The 17,720-nt window shown below is 60.3% G+C and overlaps 2 protein-coding genes across 2 annotated transcripts; both read right to left on the bottom strand.

Annotated features, from left to right (window-relative positions):
- Positions 1–239: 239 nt before the first annotated feature.
- PGGHG (protein-glucosylgalactosylhydroxylysine glucosidase) lies at positions 240–6,626 on the bottom strand. The gene is made up of 14 exons (XM_004603153.2): positions 6,573–6,626; positions 5,689–6,004; positions 5,229–5,439; positions 4,718–5,153; positions 3,585–3,704; positions 2,698–2,829; positions 2,490–2,601; positions 2,295–2,367; positions 2,088–2,224; positions 1,877–2,010; positions 1,696–1,791; positions 1,525–1,622; positions 1,246–1,457; positions 240–1,166 (listed from the first exon to the last, which is right to left on the bottom strand). The coding sequence occupies exons 2-14, from the start codon at positions 5,978–5,980 to the stop codon at positions 1,030–1,032; spliced, it is 2,190 nt and encodes a 729-aa protein (XP_004603210.2). The 5' UTR covers positions 5,981–6,004; positions 6,573–6,626; the 3' UTR covers positions 240–1,029.
- Positions 6,627–9,794: 3,168 nt separating this feature from the next.
- On the bottom strand, positions 9,795–14,745 carry NLRP6 (NLR family pyrin domain containing 6). Its single transcript, XM_004603154.2, has 7 exons — positions 14,457–14,745; positions 14,261–14,299; positions 12,408–14,175; positions 11,605–11,700; positions 10,537–10,707; positions 10,293–10,460; positions 9,795–9,933 (listed from the first exon to the last, which is right to left on the bottom strand). The coding sequence occupies exons 1-7, from the start codon at positions 14,743–14,745 to the stop codon at positions 9,795–9,797; spliced, it is 2,670 nt and encodes an 889-aa protein (XP_004603211.2).
- Between the last annotated feature and the right edge of the window lie 2,975 nt (positions 14,746–17,720).

Genomic DNA, 17,720 nt, shown 5'->3' on the forward strand with positions numbered 1-17,720 from the left:
TGTCGAGAGTCCACCTCCTCTGGGCCGTCTGTCTCCGCAGTCACATCTGCTGAGCCATACCAGCTCATGAATGGCATCAGTGGGCCTCAGCCCGGCCCCCCCCACACACACACACAAAGGCTGACAGAGAGAAAACATCTCATGGCTTTGTTCCATCTTATCACTTTACTTCCCCTGAGCACTGCCCCCTTCCCCACCCCACCACCCCCAAGAACCAGCAGGTCCTGGGGGGGTGGGCAGACAATGCAGAAGAAGGGCTGCGGGGACTTGCACACACCCTGTGTGGCTGGGGTAGGGCTCCTGAGGCCTGCTGTGGTCAGGCAATGACAGGGCAGGTGGCCTGCAGTGCCTTAACTAGAGGGTGGCTCTGGGCTGCACAGCCCCACCCAGAACCCCTGGGAGGTCTCAGGGGTTCCCAGGACTGCCTGTGGTTCAGCCAGATCCCAGTGGCACAGCCCCAGGACCCACGACACACAGCAGATAGGCAGTGGCCTCGGGCCAGGTCTGACCCAAGACAGGACAAACCAGGACTGGGGGTCTCAGCCTGTGTGGTTAAGGGAGTGGGGGTGGTTTGGCCCGTGGCCGGGTGCTGAAGCCAGAGGGCACTGAGCAGGGCAGGAAAGGCCCTAGCAGTGCCCAGTCAGAACGAGGGACCCCAATCAAGGGGCTGCTTTTGTCCCGTTTGGCCACCCACCTCCATCTGACCCAGGAAAAGAGCTTGGTCAGCTGAGAGCCAGCTTGCTGTGGGCAGGCTGTGCTGCTGCCCACTGGCCCCTGCTGTCACAGCTCTGCTGGTTTCTGTTTCCAGAGGGCTGAACGCCATCCTCATCTACCCCCCCCAGGGGGGCAGCGGGCAGAGGGGCACACACGGGGCCCACTGCTCAGATCTCCACCATCGGTCCTTCTCTGCCACCATCCTGTGTGGAAGGAATATTCTGGCTGCTCCCTGCACTGGCTTCAGAACAGCATAGTTGTGCAGACTGTAGCATCAGACGTGTTCTTGGGACACCGCTGGGCCTGCACCCCTGGTCACTCAGTGTGGGGGGCAGGAAGGTGCTGCAGGCTTGGGGCAGGTGTCTGGTCTTCAGAGAGAGCTGGCTGTGCAGCCTCCCCCAGGAATGACCTCTGTATCCGGCCAGCTGAGCGAGGGAAGGAGACCGAGTGTCCTGCAGGAGGGAGCCATCCTGGGTGTCTGCCCCAGGGAGTGACCTGGACTCCTTCACTGGTCTAGGGGAAGCTGCCTACCTGGAGCCAGAGGGAAACGAGCCTGGGATGGCCAGAGCTGGACCTCCAGTGGTGGGGCCCAGGGCCTGTCCCGGGCTGTGACCCCCATGGTCATGGAGCACTCGGAGAAGGAGAAGTCAAGTCTGTTCCCCAAGTAGCAGACACCAGTGATATGGACTCCACAGACCCCTCCTGGGCAAAGGGGGTCGAAGGTCACACCTGTGCTGGTGACCCTGTGGGAGGAGCCTTTCGTGAGGAGCTGGGAGTGGGAGTCCATCCCTTGTGGGTCACTGTGCTTACCGGAACCCTGTGAAGCCGAAAAGCGCTGCCTGCAGGAAGCCCCCCAGCCCGGTGAGGAAGTTCACGGCCCCTGAGCCATCAGCATTCTCCGTCCATACCTGCAAGGTGGTGCCATGTGGGCTATGAAGGAGGCTGCTGCCCACCTGCCTCTAAGGGCACGGCCAGGCTCACCTTGAAGGGTTCTGAGATGTGGGCGAAGCTCCTATCCAGGAGGCCCCGTGCCCGGCTGGGATCCCTGAGCTCCATCCAGCCTATGGCGAACATGCTCTGGGCAGGTGACAAGTGGCGGCTGAGCCCCATGCACTGGACCCAGGTGAGAACCCTCGGCTGTGCCCCGGGCACACTGCCTTACCCAGGTCATAGCCGGGCCCCGGGGAGATGTCACAGCCTCATAGGTCTCCAGGTTCTTCCTGCGCACCTCAGGGCTCAGCGGGAAGGGGACGGGGTACCCCAGGAGCACGACATCTGCCTGCTTCACCTCCTCCCCTGAGGGGAGGAGTCAGGAAGGTGAGGGGCCTGGAGCTGGCCTGAGGGGCTACCAAGGGACTCTGGGGCTCACTCACCAGGATCATAGCCATCAAATTCAGGGTGGAAGTTTTGCTGCGAGTCAAAGGGCACCTTGATCTGATCAGCCACCTCCAACCACTGGTCCGGGACAGGATGACCCAGGTCCTGAGCCAGGGTAGCAGCAAAGCGCAGGCTGGGGGCAGGGAGGGGCTGCAGCCATTGCCCCTCATTGGCCAGGTCGAGGAGAGTGGGGTCGGTCTCACCTGTTCTGGGCCAGGACGTTGGTGTACACAGAGTTGTTGACACCTGAGTGGTACTCGTCTGGGGGCATGACTCCTGAGGACACACACACAGGATGTGCCTCAGCAGGGCCCCAGGGATGGCCCCAATGGCGGGTTGTGCCTGGGGTGGCCATCACACATGAGCGAGGTGTGCCCACCTGCCCACCAGGGCCTTACCCCGCAGGTGGTACTTCTCCTCCTCTGGACTCCACACCACGCGGCTGCACCAGAACTCAGCCACAGCGCTGACCACGGCCCAGCCGCCAGCCTCTCGGAAGAGTTGCAGGTCCTGGGGAGCAGTGGAAAGTGAAGCAAGCCCCCTGGATTCTGCTCCTCACTGGCTACTTCTTTTCTGCAGAGTCTGAGGGCCGTGGGCAGTGCTCACCTGGGTGGTGTGGTAGTAGAGCTCAAAAGCCAACACCACAGCCCCATTGATGTGGATCTCCTGGGTCCCGTAGATGTCCTCGGGGCAGACCTCCCTGCCAGAGCTCGCACTCTCCCAGGCAAACTTAGCTCCCTGCAGGTGGGGGACAACTGGCTGGGGCACCCATGAGCCTATGCTCTCCGGGGTGGAGTGTGTGCAGATGAAGGAAGGGGCACCTTGTGTCCCCAGACCTCATGGCATCTGCTGGGTGGAGGCCACCAGAGGCCCTGGGTTCCCAGAGAGATGACTGTCCCCACAGTGCAAAGCTGTGTAATGCTGCCCACCCCTTCGAAGATCCAGGGTTCCGGTTTCCCGACAGAAAGCGTAACGGGCCGAATACACGCTCTGGGTACGAGAGGCTGCACTCTATCCCAGGTGGCATGGTCCCCTGAGCAGTGCAGAGAGACCCAAAGTTTGACTATGTCCCACCTCCCTGCAAAAACAGAGTTGGGAGGCTGGAGTGAAAGTACAGGGGGAGTGCTCTTGCCTTGCACGCGGCCGACCCAGCCTCAATCACCAGCACCCCAAGTCTCCTTATGGTCTCCTGATCCCTGCCAGGGGTGATCCCCGAGCACAGTGTCAGGAATAAGACCGGAGCACAGCAGGATGTGGCCAACAATAAAGGGATTCTGGGGCCAGGGAGATTGTTCAGTGCACTGGAGTGCGGGCTTTGCATGCAGGAGACCTGTGTTTCATTCCGGCGCTGCAGGGCTCTGAGCAACACTGGATGCAGACCAAACCCCCCTCCCCACTTCAAATAAATTCTAGATGTAGGTGATGCCTGTTCCACCCCGACACAGGTGGGCCACCAGCCCTTTGCTGGGTCCTGGCCTTCCAGACGAAATCACCTGGTAGCCGAGAGTCTGGGCGTTCTCCAAGGCACCACCCAGTGTCCGAATCCGGTACTGCAGGAGCGCCCTGGCGGCCTCAGGGTGGAAGAGGAGGATGCTGGGGAACATCCAGAGATCCTGGAGCATGGAGAAGGGCCTTGATGCAGGGCCTGCCTCACAGCCAGCTGGTGCTGACCCTCCAGACCCCTGCCTGCCCACTCTGTTCCCCGTGCCCCATTCAGGGTCTCTGCAGGCACCTGGGCTCCCCCAGGGCTCAGACCAGAGCAGTAGCTTTGTGGCCTGGAGGAAGCGACACAGGCACAGGGCAGGCCTGGCACACGTCAGGTGAGCTGTGAGATGGGTGCGTGTCATGGCAGGCACATGGGTGGGCATGTGGTGGGTGGGCATGTGGTGGGTGGACACACAGGGTGGGCATGTGGTGGGTGGACACATGTGGTGGGTGGACACATGGAGTGGGCATGTGCTGGGTGGACACACGGGGTGGACATGTGCTGGGTGGACATGGGATGGGCATGTGCTGGGTGGACACGTGCTGGGTGGGCACAAGGGTGGGCATGTGCTGGGTGGACACATGGGGTGGGCATGTGCTGGGTGGACACATGGGGGGCATGTGGTGGATGGACACATGGGGGGCATGTGGTGGGTGGACGCATGGGGTGGGCATGTGCTGGGTGGGCACAAGGGTGGGCATGTACTGGGTGGACACACGGAGTGGACATGTGCTGGGTGGACATGGGATGGGCATGTGCTGGGTGGACACGTGCTGGGTGGGCACAAGGGTGGGCATGTGCTGGGTGGACACATGGGGTGGGCATGTGCTGGGTGGACACATGGGGGGCATGTGGTGGATGGACACATGGGGGGCATGTGGTGGGTGGACACATGGGGTGGGCATGTGCTGGGTGGGCACAAGGGTGGGCATGTGCTGGGTGGACACACGGAGTGGGCATGTGCTGCGTGGACACATGGGGGGCATGTGGTAGGTGGACACACGGGGTGGGCATGTGCTGGGTGGGCACAAGGGTGGGCATGTGGTGGGTGGACACACAGGGTGGGCGTGTGGCAGGTGGACACACAGGGTGGGCATGTGCTGGGTGGACACACGGGACAGGTTGGGGAAGCCTACGCACCTGGTCCCAGAAGACGTGGCCCCAGTAGCACTCATCATGGCTCCCATTGGAGAGGCCCCCAGGGCTGAGGCCGTGGCAGACATAGCTTGGGGTCCCGGGCTGGGGCAGGGAACTGAACAGGTAGTAGAGGGCTCCACGCAGGGCCTGGCGCAGAGGCAGGTCCCCCACCACATCCAGGCCACAGTCTGCCCAGAGCTGGGCCCAGGCCTGGGTGTGGGCCGAGTACAGAGTGCCCCCAGCCTGCAGCTGCAGGGCCTCTGTGAAGCAGGCTTGAGCCTCCTCCTGGCTGCCTCCCACCACCGTCAGGAACTCCCAGGATCCTTCTTCTTCATCCTTCCCGAGGGTCACGGCGGGGGGCACGGGTGTCCACAGCATGTGCACCTCCTGCAGCTGTCCCCCTGGCTGCTCAGGGGTTCGCGTGTAGCCGTGCAGGTACCTGCAAAAGCACAGCTGAGTCTCAGGGCTCGGCTCCCTCCTGAGGCAGCCCTACAGGCCTGACAGCCGTCCTCACCGTGCACCCTGGAAGTCGGGACCCAGATGCAGGTCCAGGTCTGGGCTTTCTGGAGAGAAGGGGGTCTGCAGCAGCACGGTGATGGGGCAGCGCCCCTCAGTCAAACGGGAGATGGACACACTGAAGGCCAGGACATGAGGGAGCGTGCGGTGGGCGTAGATGCACTGTGATGCCCGGAAGTTGGACCCCTCCAGGGTGTGCAGGAAGGAGCCTAGGGAGGACACAGGATGAGAAGGCACCTTTGAGGGCTGCTGGGGATGGTGCAGAGCTGCCTGCCTGGCTGGGCTCACAGGCTCATCCAGGAGCCAGTTGCACGGGGACCCCCAGGCCCTTGGTCCAGAGGCCAAGCACTGTGGCCTGGAGGCCACCCCTCTCCAGTCCACAGGTGCCTGGGTATCTCAGCTCTGGGGCCCCACTCAGCTAAGGCAGTTTCCAGGGGCAGCAGGGCAAGGGCTGGTACCTGTGTTAGTGTCCAGGGCAAAGGTCTTGGTCAGCTTCTCTTCTGTCCCTGCAGCAGCCTCCAGCTGGACATTGAGGGGACTGGGCAGAACTGCCCGGTGTGTATCCCCCTGAGCCCCATTGTACACACCACTCACATGCAGTGTGTCATGATACACGCGTGTGCCCAGATACACGTTGGTCACAGTGGCCAAGAGCCGGGGGTCAGTGGGCAGAGAATGGGCAGTGAAGACAGTGGGATCCTCGCCAGCACACTCCATGGGAAGTTGAGGGTGGGGGCCTGGAGGTGGCATCAGCTCATCCTGGGCCTTTTCCAGCTGTAAATCACAGAGACCCCCTGGGGTGAGGCTGGAGCCCAGAGAGCATGACTACACCCAAAGCTGGACCTTCCAGAGTCACTCCCTTTTCTATTTTGTTTTGTTTTGTTTTGGGGACACACCCAGCAGTGCCCAGGGCTTACTCTTGGCTCTGTGCTCAGGAATCACTCCAGGCGGGGCTTGGGGATCATATGGGGTGCTGGAAACGGTACCGGGGCGCCTTACCCTCTGTACTGCTTCTCCTGCCCTTCTACCTTTTGGTGGGATCACTCTTGGCCATGCAAGCTGGTCCTCCTGCATGCAGGACAAACACCTTCCCACAGTGCTATCCCTGGCCTCCTCAACCCCCCACTTTCAAGTCATCCCAGACCGTCCCGGGCCACCCCTCCCTCGAGTTGGTCCCAGGGCCACCCATCTCCCATCTCCACCCCGCACCCTCCAGTCCTCTCCGGCCCGCTGGGAGGGGGAAGGCCTCAGCTCCGGACAGAAGCGGTGTTGGGCCGGCGGAGGAGCGATCTCGGGGTGGGGAAGTGGACCGGCAGGCGCGGGACAGTGCACGGAGTCTCACCGCACTGACGGACTCTCGGACCCTCTGCTCCAAAGTCTCCAGAAAGTCCCCGCAAAATCCCGGAAGGCGCGGAGGTCCCCGCCCCCGGGGAGGGCAGCTCCGTCCCCGCCCCGTCCCGGCCGGGCGGGGGCGGGACCAGAAGCCACCGGTGCCCACCTCCAGCGGGGGACCGCAGCGCCTCTCCATGTGGCTGAAGCGAGCCAGGCCCGGCGCATTCCCTGCGCGGACCGCGGACTGAGGCACACGGACCCGCGCAGGAAACATCTGAGGCTCAGTCCAGCTCTGCCGGAGCCGGATGTTCCAGGGCAGAGCTGCGAGGCCTGGGGCCTGTGGCCTGTGGGGAGCCCAGTGCTGGGACCCTCCTTCAGTGGGGTGGCAAGAGGGTGGGCCTCTCCCCTTTCTGTCACAGGCTCCCGCCGGAAATGCCCAGTCTCTCCTTGTCTCTTGCACACTGTGTGTGGGCTGACTGGGGGCTCCAGGGGAGGGGTGGAGCAGCTGGGGGTGCTGAGGGCCTCCCCCTGGCTTGGACTTAGTGAGGCCTGTGCTGGTGTGCACGCAGGACATGGTCTGAGCTGACCTTTCTCAAGCTGTCCACCTGCTTCCCAGGGACTGCTACTCTGTGGGGGACGCTTCATGCTGTGGAGGATGCCTCATGCTGTGGGGGATGCCTCATGCTGTGGGGGATGCCTCATGCTATGGCGGGTGCTTCATGTTGTGGGGGTTGCCTCATGCTGTGGGGGGTGCTTCATGTTGTGGGGGTTGCTTCATGCTGTGGGGGATGCTTCATGCTGTGGGGGTGTCTCATGATGTTGGGGGTGCTTCATTCTGTGGAGGATACTGCATGCTGTGGGGGGGTGCTTCATTCTGTGGGGGGTGTCTCATGCTTTGGGAGTTGCCTCATGTTGTGAGGGTTGCTTCATGCTGTGGGGGCTGCTTCATGCTGTGGGGGATGCCTCATGCTGTGGGGGATGCTTCAAGCTGTGGGGGATGCTTCATGCTGTGGGGGGATGATTCATGCTGTGGAGGATGCTGCATGCTGTGGGGGGGTGATTCATGCTGTGGGGGGTGTTTCATGCTGTGGGGAATGCTTCCTGCTGTGGGAGGTGTTTCATGCTGTGGGGGATTCCTCATGCTGTGGGGGAATGCCTCATACTGTGGGGGATGTGCCTCATGCTGTGGGGGGTGCCTCGTCATGTGGGGGATGCCTCGTACTGTGGGGGATGCCTCATGCTGTGGGGGATGCCTCATGCTGTGGGGGTGCCTCATGCTGTGGGGGGTGCCTCATACTGTGGGGGATGCCTCGTGCTGTGGGGGGTGCCTCATACTGTGGGGGATGCCTCATGCTGTGGGGGTGCCTCGTGCTGTGGGGGATGCCTCATGCTGTGGGGGTGCCTCATGCTGTGGGGGTGCCTCGTGCTGTGGGGGATGCCTCATGCTGTGGGGGTGCCTCATGCTGTGGGAGAATGCCTCATACTGTGGGGGGTGCCTCATGCTGTGGGGGATGCCTCATGCTGTGGGGGTGCCTCATGCTGTGGGGGGTGCCTCATACTGTGGGGGGTGCCTCATTCTGTGGGGGATGCCTGGTGCTGTGGGGGATGCCTGGTGCTGTGGGGGATGCCTGGTGCTATGAGGGATGCCTTGTGCTGTGGGGGACACCTCATGCTGTGGGGGGATGCCTCATACTGTGGGCCCTCATGTTCCGCTCTGCAGAAACTACCATCCGCTTCCATGTTGGTCTACACTGGCATTTAGAGGTGGGGCTTGAGGGTTAGGTCATCAGGGTACCTTGGTGACTGCAGCCCTTCCCTCTCCAGCTGCTGCCCTGCAGGAAGGCTGCGACTGCAGCAGGAAGAGGGACCTGAGAAGCTCCTCTTCCAAAGCTTTGGGGAGGAACTTGGTGGTGCTTGGGTAGCCATATGCCTTCCCACATGCCTGCAGCCCTTTCTTGGGGAGCTCTTTTGAAGAAGCCCTGTTCTTGACTATAGTTCCTAGACTCCTTCCAGAACACAACTGTCCAAGGAGCATTCGCCCCCCCCATACTTGGCTTTCCACTCTTGCCTATGCATTGGAGGTTTCAGAGTGCAGTTTCCCAGAGACTGCCACCTCCAGGAACAGTTTTTATCTGTTCTGTAGAATTTGAAAGTGGGCTGAAAGAGAATGTCCCCTGGGATGTGAAATGGCTGACTCCTATCTGTCAGTGCTCTCAGGAACTGGGCGACCCAGCTGGGTTGAATGGGAGAAACCTTGTGGAGTCGGGCACTGTGGCCAAGGCTCCCTTTGGAGCTGCCCTCTGTCTGTTATTCCCTGAGCACCCAGCCAGATGGGAGTCAGCACCTTCATGTCCCAGGGGACATTCTCTTGCACAGTCCATTTTCAAATTCTACGGAACAGATGAAAACTCTGCTCCTGGAGCTGTCAGTCTCTCAGAAAACAGCACTCCTGAAAACTCCAATGTATAGGCAGGAGTAGAAAGCCAAGTATGGGGGAAATAAGGGTCGATACCCACCCCCATGAGTCACAGGGACCGAAGGAAGAACTGTGAACACCAGTAGGATGAGTGATAAAGTAAGTGTTACAGAAGCCAGTGGAAATGAGTGCAAAGAAGAATTTATTATGGGGAAGGGAGGGAAAGAGAGGGAGTTATCTCACCCATACCAACACAGCTCCCGTCTAGAGACACTGAAGGCCTCAGCACCCATGTCCCTCTGGCTTGGACTGCACAATCTCTGTGATTATTTCACTCTTTTTTGGGGGGGCGGGAATACCCAATTGTGTCCAGGGATTACTCATGGGTTGGCCATGTGCAAGGTGGATGCTTTACTTGCTATATTATTTCTCCAGGCTCAGTGTCACTCTTACTGCCAAGACCCACAGTCCTGGGAAATGGGTCCCTTTGTCATTGGTCATCTCCTGCTTCATCTCCAGAGGCACACACTGGGCTTGGAGACAGGGGCAGTCCAGCACTGGGGATGCTGGATGGTGGAGGCTTGTCACCATGTCTGTGTGGGGGGATGTCTTTCAGGGGAATGCCTGAGGGTTAAAGGAGAGGAGGGTGGTTGGAGTAAGGTGGATGGGGAAGTTGGGGGAAGTTCAGTCAGGGTATGCGGCTCCAGGCCCAGGTAGGGACAAGTCTGCACCCAGGGCCCCACCGAAGAGCTGCCCACTAAGGGGAGGAAGGTCCTGAGGCTGTGTCACCTCTTTCCTGGCTCTGGCCTTCAGGCCTCACAGGGCACTGCTGTTGTCCTGGGAAGGCTCAGGGGTATGCTCCAGTGCAGGATGTGTTATGACCAGGCCTGGTTTGGCTGTCCTCAAGGCCTGCAGCTCCTGCAGCGATGCCTCCTTCAGCTCCACAGACGTCAGGCTGGAGCACATGCAGAGGACAGAGGGAATTAGTGGGGTTCCTAGGCTGGGCCAGGAGAGATGGGCATGGAGAGCAGGCAGTCAGGGGCTGACAGTCTGGACTGTGCTCAAGGCATACGGTGACAGACATGTGGTTTTCAGGGGCTGTCAGGATGAGGAGAGGGTGGACTGGGCTGCGGGCTTTGGAGGAGGGGGGTGAGGACCACTGGCCTAGGCTATCAGGTCTGGCAGAGTGGCCAAGGCCAAGTACTGGGTAGGGTTTCATATGGGAGGGGCTAAGGGTAGTCACACGGGGCTGGAGAGATGCTCCAGATCCAGCCCGAGTAAGCTCCCAGGTATGGTCCCTGCCCCTGGCTGTACCTGAGGGTCTGCAGGCGGCACTCTGGGTGCTGCAGGACACCGCACAGGTAGGTCACTAAAGGTTCCGACAGCTGACAGCCGCTGAGGTCCAGGGTGATCAGTGCCGGGCTCTGCCAGAGCATGCCCAGCAGGTACTGCAATGCATCTGGGGCACTGGGCTGCTGCACTCTGGGAGACACGGGCATCAGGAACTGCTGTGCTTCCTCCCCAGTCCCTCCGGGGTTTTGTCCCAGCTGGGTCTCACCTGAGCACTCGCACCCGGCACTGGGGCCAGGCCAGGCCCTCACTCAGCACATGCATGCCCGTCTCGCTGAGCCCGCTGTGGAGAAGAGCCAGCTCACTCAGGGCAGGGGCGCGCCTCACGGCCCCCGCGAGGTCTCGGCACACGGAGTCGGGGATCTTGCAGTAGGACAGCCTGGCCGGGAGCACACACTGGTAAGTTCCCACCTCACTGCATCAGCCCTCAGGGCACAGCCTGCATGTGCCAGTCATGCCAGCTGCCGCCCGGGACACCATCTTTCGAAGTTTTCAGATGGGGGTTGGCACCTTCCCCTCCATCTGCCTCCCTGTGGGGGCTTCCAGGCCAAGCCAGCATCTCTCTCGTAGCTGGCTGGCCCTAAGAGGTGCACATGTGGATTGTGCCAACTGTTTCCTTTCCCGATAATGTAGTGATGAGCCTCTGCATGCACTTAGTCAAGCCACAGAAAGGACAGACCCACGTTCACATCCCCTTTATGTCTCCAGTGTCTGTTTCCAAAGGGCAACAGATGGGCCTCCCGTGGCTGTGCACAGCCCTCAGGTGTGGTGATGCCCATCTGGCTGTCGCCCTCCTCACTTTCTTCTGGCATGCTGGGAGCTCAGCTGCGTGACCTCTTGGTTTTTGTATCCCCTCAGAGGTGGAAGGGGAGGAATCTGATTGGCCTGAGGACATCGGGCCGCCATCTGTCTCAGACCTGGTGCTCTGGATACCTTCCTCCATTGTTACAAAATACATGAAGAACTGCCTGGTTGTTCCAGTGTACCCAACAGCAGCCTTCCTTTGGAAGGAAAACCTTCTGCTCTTCTTTATCCCTCCCCACAAAGCTGAGCTGACCTCTCACAGCAGGGCCAAGCCCTCTTCCCAAGCATCCTGCCCCAGGTCCCCTTCCCTTGTCTTTCCTGGGTGGCTGGGCAGTCAGTCCAGCCCAGGACCGACCACCCCGGGCTCTTAGCCTGTGCCCACAGACCTCCCCAGATAGGACCACACTTGTCCCTGAATGGGCTGACCCATGCTGCATCCCTCCCATGGAGGGATTGGGGTATGGTTACTCACGTGAGGCTGCTCAGACCACACTGCTGGTCGGTGATGGCCTCACAGAGAGGACGCAGCAGGGAGATGGGGGGCTTTCTTGTGGGAGCTGCGGAGCTGCTGCGAGAGAGAGAGAAAGAGAAAGAGAGAGAGAGATAGAGAGAGAGAGAGAGAGAGAGAGAGAGGTGATGAGCTGGACTACTCCCAGGTCCTGTGCTCCTTCCTGCAGTCCTGAGATACCCCCCACCTCCACACTGAGCCAGGACCCTTCCCTGTCTTGACCCCAAACCCAGAGGGAAGCTGCTCTCTGAGCACCTCTCCTCTGAGGTGTCCAGGGAGACCTGCCAGTGCTGCCGAGGGGTTCTGGCCCTCTCCCAGGCCCCTCAATGTCCTACTTATGCTGGACACCTGGGCCAGGTGATGGGTTGGAACCAAGAGCCAGGAAGCCTATGCAGGCTAGCCCTGTAGAAGCAGAAGGCCTGGCAGAGGGGGCAGTCATGGGCAGGTGTGTGACATAGGATGGTCCATAGGGCTCTGTGGAGTCAGACAGGACATATGGGGCAGCCCAGAAGGTTTGAGGACAGGCAGCAGATGGAAGGCTCACCACCCACAATTTTGTGCAAGAAAGCAGGGTGGGCGTGGTGGTGACTGGGGCAGTCAGTGTCCCAGTCAGGCACCTTTGGAGGAAGCTGGGCACTGGGCGGTCTCTGCGCAAGTGTGTGGGCTAAATCAGCTGGAGTGTCCTGCCTGCCCCTGGGGTAGCTTGCCCCCCAAACCTGCCCCCAGAAGCGTTCCTGTTGCCTGGGAGGGCCCTTCCCCAGACTCACGAGGAGCCGCCCAGGCTGCCCCTCAGCCGCTTCATCAGGCTCTTCTTTTTCTTCTCGGGAGCAGCAGTCAGTCTGCAGGCAGTCAGTTGCAGCGCTTGTCCTGGGGGGCAGCAGCGGATGCAATAACTCAGGACAGTGACATCCATGCGGCTTAAGCGCACTCGCTCCAGTGTCAGCTGTGGGAAGCCTTGCAGGGCCTGGCGTACAAATGGGGGCTCCTGTGACTCGTACAGGCAGTACAGCAGCTCCAGTGGGTAGCAGAGCTCCAGACCCTCCTCCTCCTCCTCCTCCTCCAGCTCCTCAGACTCCCGGCTGCTCTCCTGCCTTTCGGCCTCCACTGTTTCCTCTGGTGCTGCCTTCTGGGTGCCTTGGCCGTGGTCCTGGCCCTGGCCCTGCACCCACTTGAGGACATCCTGCTTCACCCTTTGGGAGACCATGCAGCCAAAGTGGTGCTCAACTTCTTGCATCCGCTCGGTGTTTAGCAGGCCAAAGAGGAAGCGGACAGTGAGTGGCAGGTGGCCGTGCTCCTCCTTGTACCTGTGTAGAAGTGACCTGATGCTCTCAGGCGCTGCCCTGGGAGCCTCCTCATCCTCTAGTAGGTAAGACACGGCAGCAAAGAATTCCTGGAAGCTGTGATCCATGAACTGGTAGCTAACTTCGGGCTCCAGCACACCTGGCAGCTCCTTCTTGATGAGAAAAAGCTCCTGGGCCTTGGAGCCACGAAGCTCCAGCCGGTCCAGGTCCCTTTCTGAAAACTGGGCCTTGCACCCAAGCACTCCTTCCCGGGCTAGGCGGCTCAGCTTGCGCATCTCGCTCTGCAACTGGGACTCCCGGGCGCCAGAGCCCAGGAAACTGACGATGAAAAGCAGGTACACGGATGTGGTGGTCTTGGAGGCGCGCGACAGGTCCTGGCCGCCCTCCAGCTGCTGGCGCAGAACGGTGCACACGATCCAGCACACGAAGGGCACGAAGCACAGCGAGTACAGCGTCTCGTTCTCCTTGACCAGGTGGTAGGCGCGCTCCGCCTTCCACTCGTCCCCGAAGAACTTGTAGAAATACTTCTTCTTGTCTTTGTCGGAGAAGCCCCGCACCTCGGCGCACTGTGGGGAGCGCAAGCGGCCCTGCACCCTGGAGGCAGTGGCGGCACGCGAGGTCACCAACAGGCGCGCGTCGGGAAGCAGCGCCTTGCTCAGGAGGCCACCCAGCACGCGCGACACCTCCACGGGCTGGAAGGGGTCGCTGCAGGCCAGGCCGTCGGGCACCTCGTCCGCGCCGTCCAGGATAAAGAGCAGCCGCTCCGGCCGCTGCAGCATCTGCGGCAGGGGCGCGCCGCGGTCGGCGCACTGCTCCAGCAGCAGGTCGGCCAGGCTGCACGCAGCGGGCCGCTCCAGCAGCTCGCGGCACGGCAGGAAGAAGGCGAAGTCCACCTTGCCGTGGTACAGCTTGCCCGCCGCCCAGTCGTACAGGATCTTCTTGGCCGCCATGGTCTTGCCGATGCCCGCCGGGCCCTGCAGCACCACAGTCAGGGGCCGCTGGCCCTCGGGGTCGCGGCGGAACAGACGGTTGAAGGTGTGCGTGTCCGAGCGCCGCGCGCGCTCCTGCTCAGGCTCGTCGGCCGCGGCGCCCGGGGCCTCATCAGCGGGCTCGGGGCTCTCGGGCGCGATGAGCAGCTTGGTGAAGCGCTTACTGATCTTCACCGAGCGCGCGTTGCGCTCCTTCACCTTGGCGTGCTCCCGCAGCACGTGCTCGCGGTACTTCTTCTTGTACTCTGCGGGCAAGGGGCCGGTGAGGCGGGTCCGCCGCGCGCCCCCGCCGCGCCCCCCCACCCCGCCCCCGCCCGCTCCCGCACCTACCGGACACGGAGAGCATCGCCGCCGAGCCGAGGCCGAGCCCTGGAAAGAGACAGGGATGAGCGCGAGAGGAGCGGGAGGGCGCTGGGGGCCGGCCCCCCGAGAGCGCCCTGGGAGCTGAGCGTGCGCGCGGCGCGCTGGGGCCCGGGGATGCCGCGAGGGAGGCGGGCGGGGACCCCCCTCTCCACCCCGCGCTCACGCTGAAGCCGCTGCTCCTTGAGCTGCGCCGCCACGTCGCGCACGTCGGCCCTCTTCAGGGTCTTGAGGGCTACGTCCAGCGCGGGCTCCGGCCCGTAGAACTGAATCAGCAGTTGGGCGAGCTCCACGGCGTCCGTGCGCTCTAGGCGCCCCCGCGGGATGCTGCGGCCCTCCATGGGCTCATCACGCAGCTTGAGGCAGAAGCGCTTCAGCTGCTCCTGGCTCAGGTCCTCCAGTGCAGCCAGGAGCAGCTCGCTGGCCACCGCGGCGCAGCGCCCCTCCGCGTCCATGCTGGGGAGGCAGGGGTCAGCGAGTCCGGAGGGGATCCACCTCTCCTCCTTGCTCTCTCCTCCCTTTCTTCCTCATCTCCTCTCGCCCCTTCACCTCCGTGTCTTTCCCTCACCCTCTTCCTCATCTCCCCCTTTCCCCCTTTCCTCTTCCCCTCCTCTCCTCCTAGGGAGCTGCGCTGACCAGGCAGGTGTGGCTCCTCTCCCCAGGCGTCTTTGCTCCCTGTGGTCTTATGAGACAGACCACAAGGATGCCTTGTCCCTGGAACCTGGAGCTGAGGTGGGAGAGGGCAGCCTCTGCCACAAGGTATGGGAGGTCCAGGTGTTACAGCACCAAGCACTGCTCAGAGCCAGCACTCACCTGGGGCAGGACTCTGCCCAGTCAGCGGGGTCTCACTCCAGGTCTGAGGTGGGTCTCTGAGAGGTCACCCCTCCCAAGTCCTAGGGGAGCTCTTCAGTCCCGTCCATGCCCTGGGCCCCAGTGCAGGGAGCCAGTGTTTTCAGGCGTCTGTTAGAGTCACCAAGTTCCCAAACTCAGGCTCTGTGACACTGGCACACACCCTTTATGATCTCCATTTGGTGACCTTTGAGTTCTCTTCCTCCTGTGTTGGGTTACCACTCTCGGAGTGCCCTGGGTGTGGCATGTTTGGGAGCAAAGGGGCAAATCTGCAGAGTAGATGGGCTGTGGGGCTCAGAGCCAGATCTAGACAACAGGCTTCCAGCCCTTGGGAAGTTTTGATTCAGGAGGAGGAGGCAAGGAGGACCTTGCTAGGCAGAGGGATAGCTGAGCACTCAGGTAGGGCTTACACAGGGACAGACAAAGGAAGGTTTCACTCAGGGCTGGGAGTTGGGGCCTGGGATGACCTTGGGGATTCCCAGCATGCTTAAGCAGGTCTGAGGGGAAGGGGTTCCCATGTGTGGCATGTGTGTGACTGACTGGGGGCCCCTGGGACTGCCAGGCCATGACCGTATGACAGTGTCTGCACAGCCCATGATGACCTCAGGGTCACTGTGTGTGAGCTCCAGGCAGGAGGCCCTGGGAACAGAGACCGAGTCAGGCCCACATGGAGGCAAATCTAGGTATCAGGTTGGGACACGGACTCTGTGCTGCCATCACAGTGTCACAGAGTGGGGCCATAGAAGGTGATGGCACTGAGAAGAGAGTCGCAGAGTGCTGACCTGGCGCACACTGGCCAGGCACACGCTGGCACCTCTGTGAATGCTTTTAGCAGCTGTGCTTCCTGTTGTCACCAAGAATGTTTCAAGTTTTGAACCTTGATTCCATGCTTCATGCTGATCTGGACTTTCTCTTTAAGATGCCCTTGTCACCTGGGTAAAGGGGACAGATGGTGAGGTCAAAGACAACACTGGGCCTGTGACCTGGGGTCCAGGAGCTCTAGTTGTTATGTCCTAATCAGCATGAAGGATCAGGACCCTAAGGCCTATGATTTAGGGATTCTAAGTTCACCCCATCTTTTAAGACAGACTCAACTTGAATGGACTTCGTGCTATAACCACTGAGCACCTGTTGATAGCAGCCCTGGAAACCAAGGCTTTGATAACAGAAGCCACAGGAAACTCTGCCCTGGAGATGGGATGTGGGAGCAGGGCTGAGGAGGGGAGCGGTAAGCTGCTGAGAAAACCTAAACCCAAGGAGGGAGAGGCTGGAGCCAGCATAGGAACTGGGTTCGTCCGGATTTGCATCCCCACTTGTCCAGCTTCTCAGTAGACATATTTCAAAGCCACATCATTGTTTTTTTCTTTTTTGTCATCAAGAACATCATTTTGGGAGAAGCCTGTGTGCTCTTGTGCTTCCTGTCAGATGCTTTCAGACCCTTTGAGCTTTGGGAGGGGCTTTTGGGGTAGGTACCTTCTTGTCTACAGTGGTCGTCTTTGTCGCTGGGACCCTAAGAGCAGGGTCTTTCTGGAAAAGTTTTAGGAGAGCTCCCTTTTGAGACTTCTCAACCTCAAGCTTGATTCTTCTGCTCCTCATTTTCTCTGCCCTAATGACTTTATAATGATTAAATCTGTCCCTTTGGCTTTCTCTTCTCTGTTCAGTCTTCTTGGCCCATCTTGTAGCTGCCCATCTTATTCTCCTGCCTTTCCCAGGCTTTCTGGACATGCTTTTGGCAGGCACTGTGTGGGAACCTGAGGATGAAGCCAGGGGGCTACCTGTGTCTGAAAGGCTAGCCTATCTCCTTACTTGAGTGAACAGCCCATTGACTAAAGTCCAGTTCTGATAAGCAACATCTACACGTGAGCCTGAAGGAGATGCAGGCCACCAGGCCAACTCAACAAGCACTTCTAGGAAGCATTAGGTGAGAAACAATCACCAGAACTTCTGACAAAGAACTGGACTGTAGTGAGTCTCCTCAAAGCCCCCTCACCCCCAGGGGCTCAGCAAGAACTTTAGGGATGTCTGGGACCCTTCCCTATCCTCATGTCTCCTCCTGGCCATGCCCTCAGCATCCCCCTTCTTGACCTACCACCCAGTTCTCCTGCCTTCGATAAGATGGTTTCTGAGCACCTATCCTGAACACTCTTCCCTGTTCTCACTTCCTTACTTTGCAGTATAAAGCTTTGCAGCTTCACTGTGCTTGGCAGCAGAGAACAACAGCTGACCCATTGCCCTGTATGCCAACAAGATAGATGTCTGCAGTGAAGTGCATGGCTTCCTGGAAAAATCACAAGTCCTGAAACTGACTCAAAAGAAATGAAACAAAAATCTAAATAGAATTTATATCTAAATGGACCTATGAGAGGAGATTGAATGAATAATAAAACATTCCCACATAGAGGGCCCAGGGGATACCTCATTGGGCTGGAGCATGTGCTTTACGTCTGGTAAGTCCAAGTGACGCCCTTTACTGCATGGTCCCCTAAGCACTGCCAGGAGTGACCCTGAGCACAGGGCCAGGAGTAACTCCTGAGCTATGCTGGCTATGACTCCAAAATGAAACAAAATAAAACTTCCACAA

This window comes from Sorex araneus, chromosome 6 (assembly GCF_027595985.1).
Source record: "Sorex araneus isolate mSorAra2 chromosome 6, mSorAra2.pri, whole genome shotgun sequence".
Lineage (NCBI taxonomy): Eukaryota > Metazoa > Chordata > Mammalia > Eulipotyphla > Soricidae > Sorex > Sorex araneus.

Bases quoted from the DNA above. Each gene is read 5' to 3' on its own strand.
- PGGHG (XM_004603153.2), bottom strand. From the start codon at position 5,980: ATGCCACCTCCAGGCCCCCACCCTCAACTTCCCATGGAGTGTGCTGGC. The intron at 1,623-1,695 runs GTGAGCCTGGCC...ACCACCTTGCAG, and splicing joins ACATCTCAGAACCCTTCAAG to GTATGGACGGAGAATGCTGA. The intron at 1,167-1,245 runs GTAGGCAGCTTC...TCCCTCCTGCAG, and splicing joins TCGTTTCCCTCTGGCTCCAG to GACACTCGGTCTCCTTCCCT.
- NLRP6 (XM_004603154.2), bottom strand. From the start codon at position 14,745: ATGGACGCGGAGGGGCGCTGCGCCGCGGTGGCCAGCGAGCTGCTCCTG. The intron at 14,300-14,456 runs GTGAGCGCGGGG...GTCTCTTTCCAG, and splicing joins CAAGGAGCAGCGGCTTCAGC to GGCTCGGCCTCGGCTCGGCG. The intron at 10,461-10,536 runs GTGAGACCCAGC...CGTGTCTCCCAG, and splicing joins TGCCGGGTGCGAGTGCTCAG to AGTGCAGCAGCCCAGTGCCC.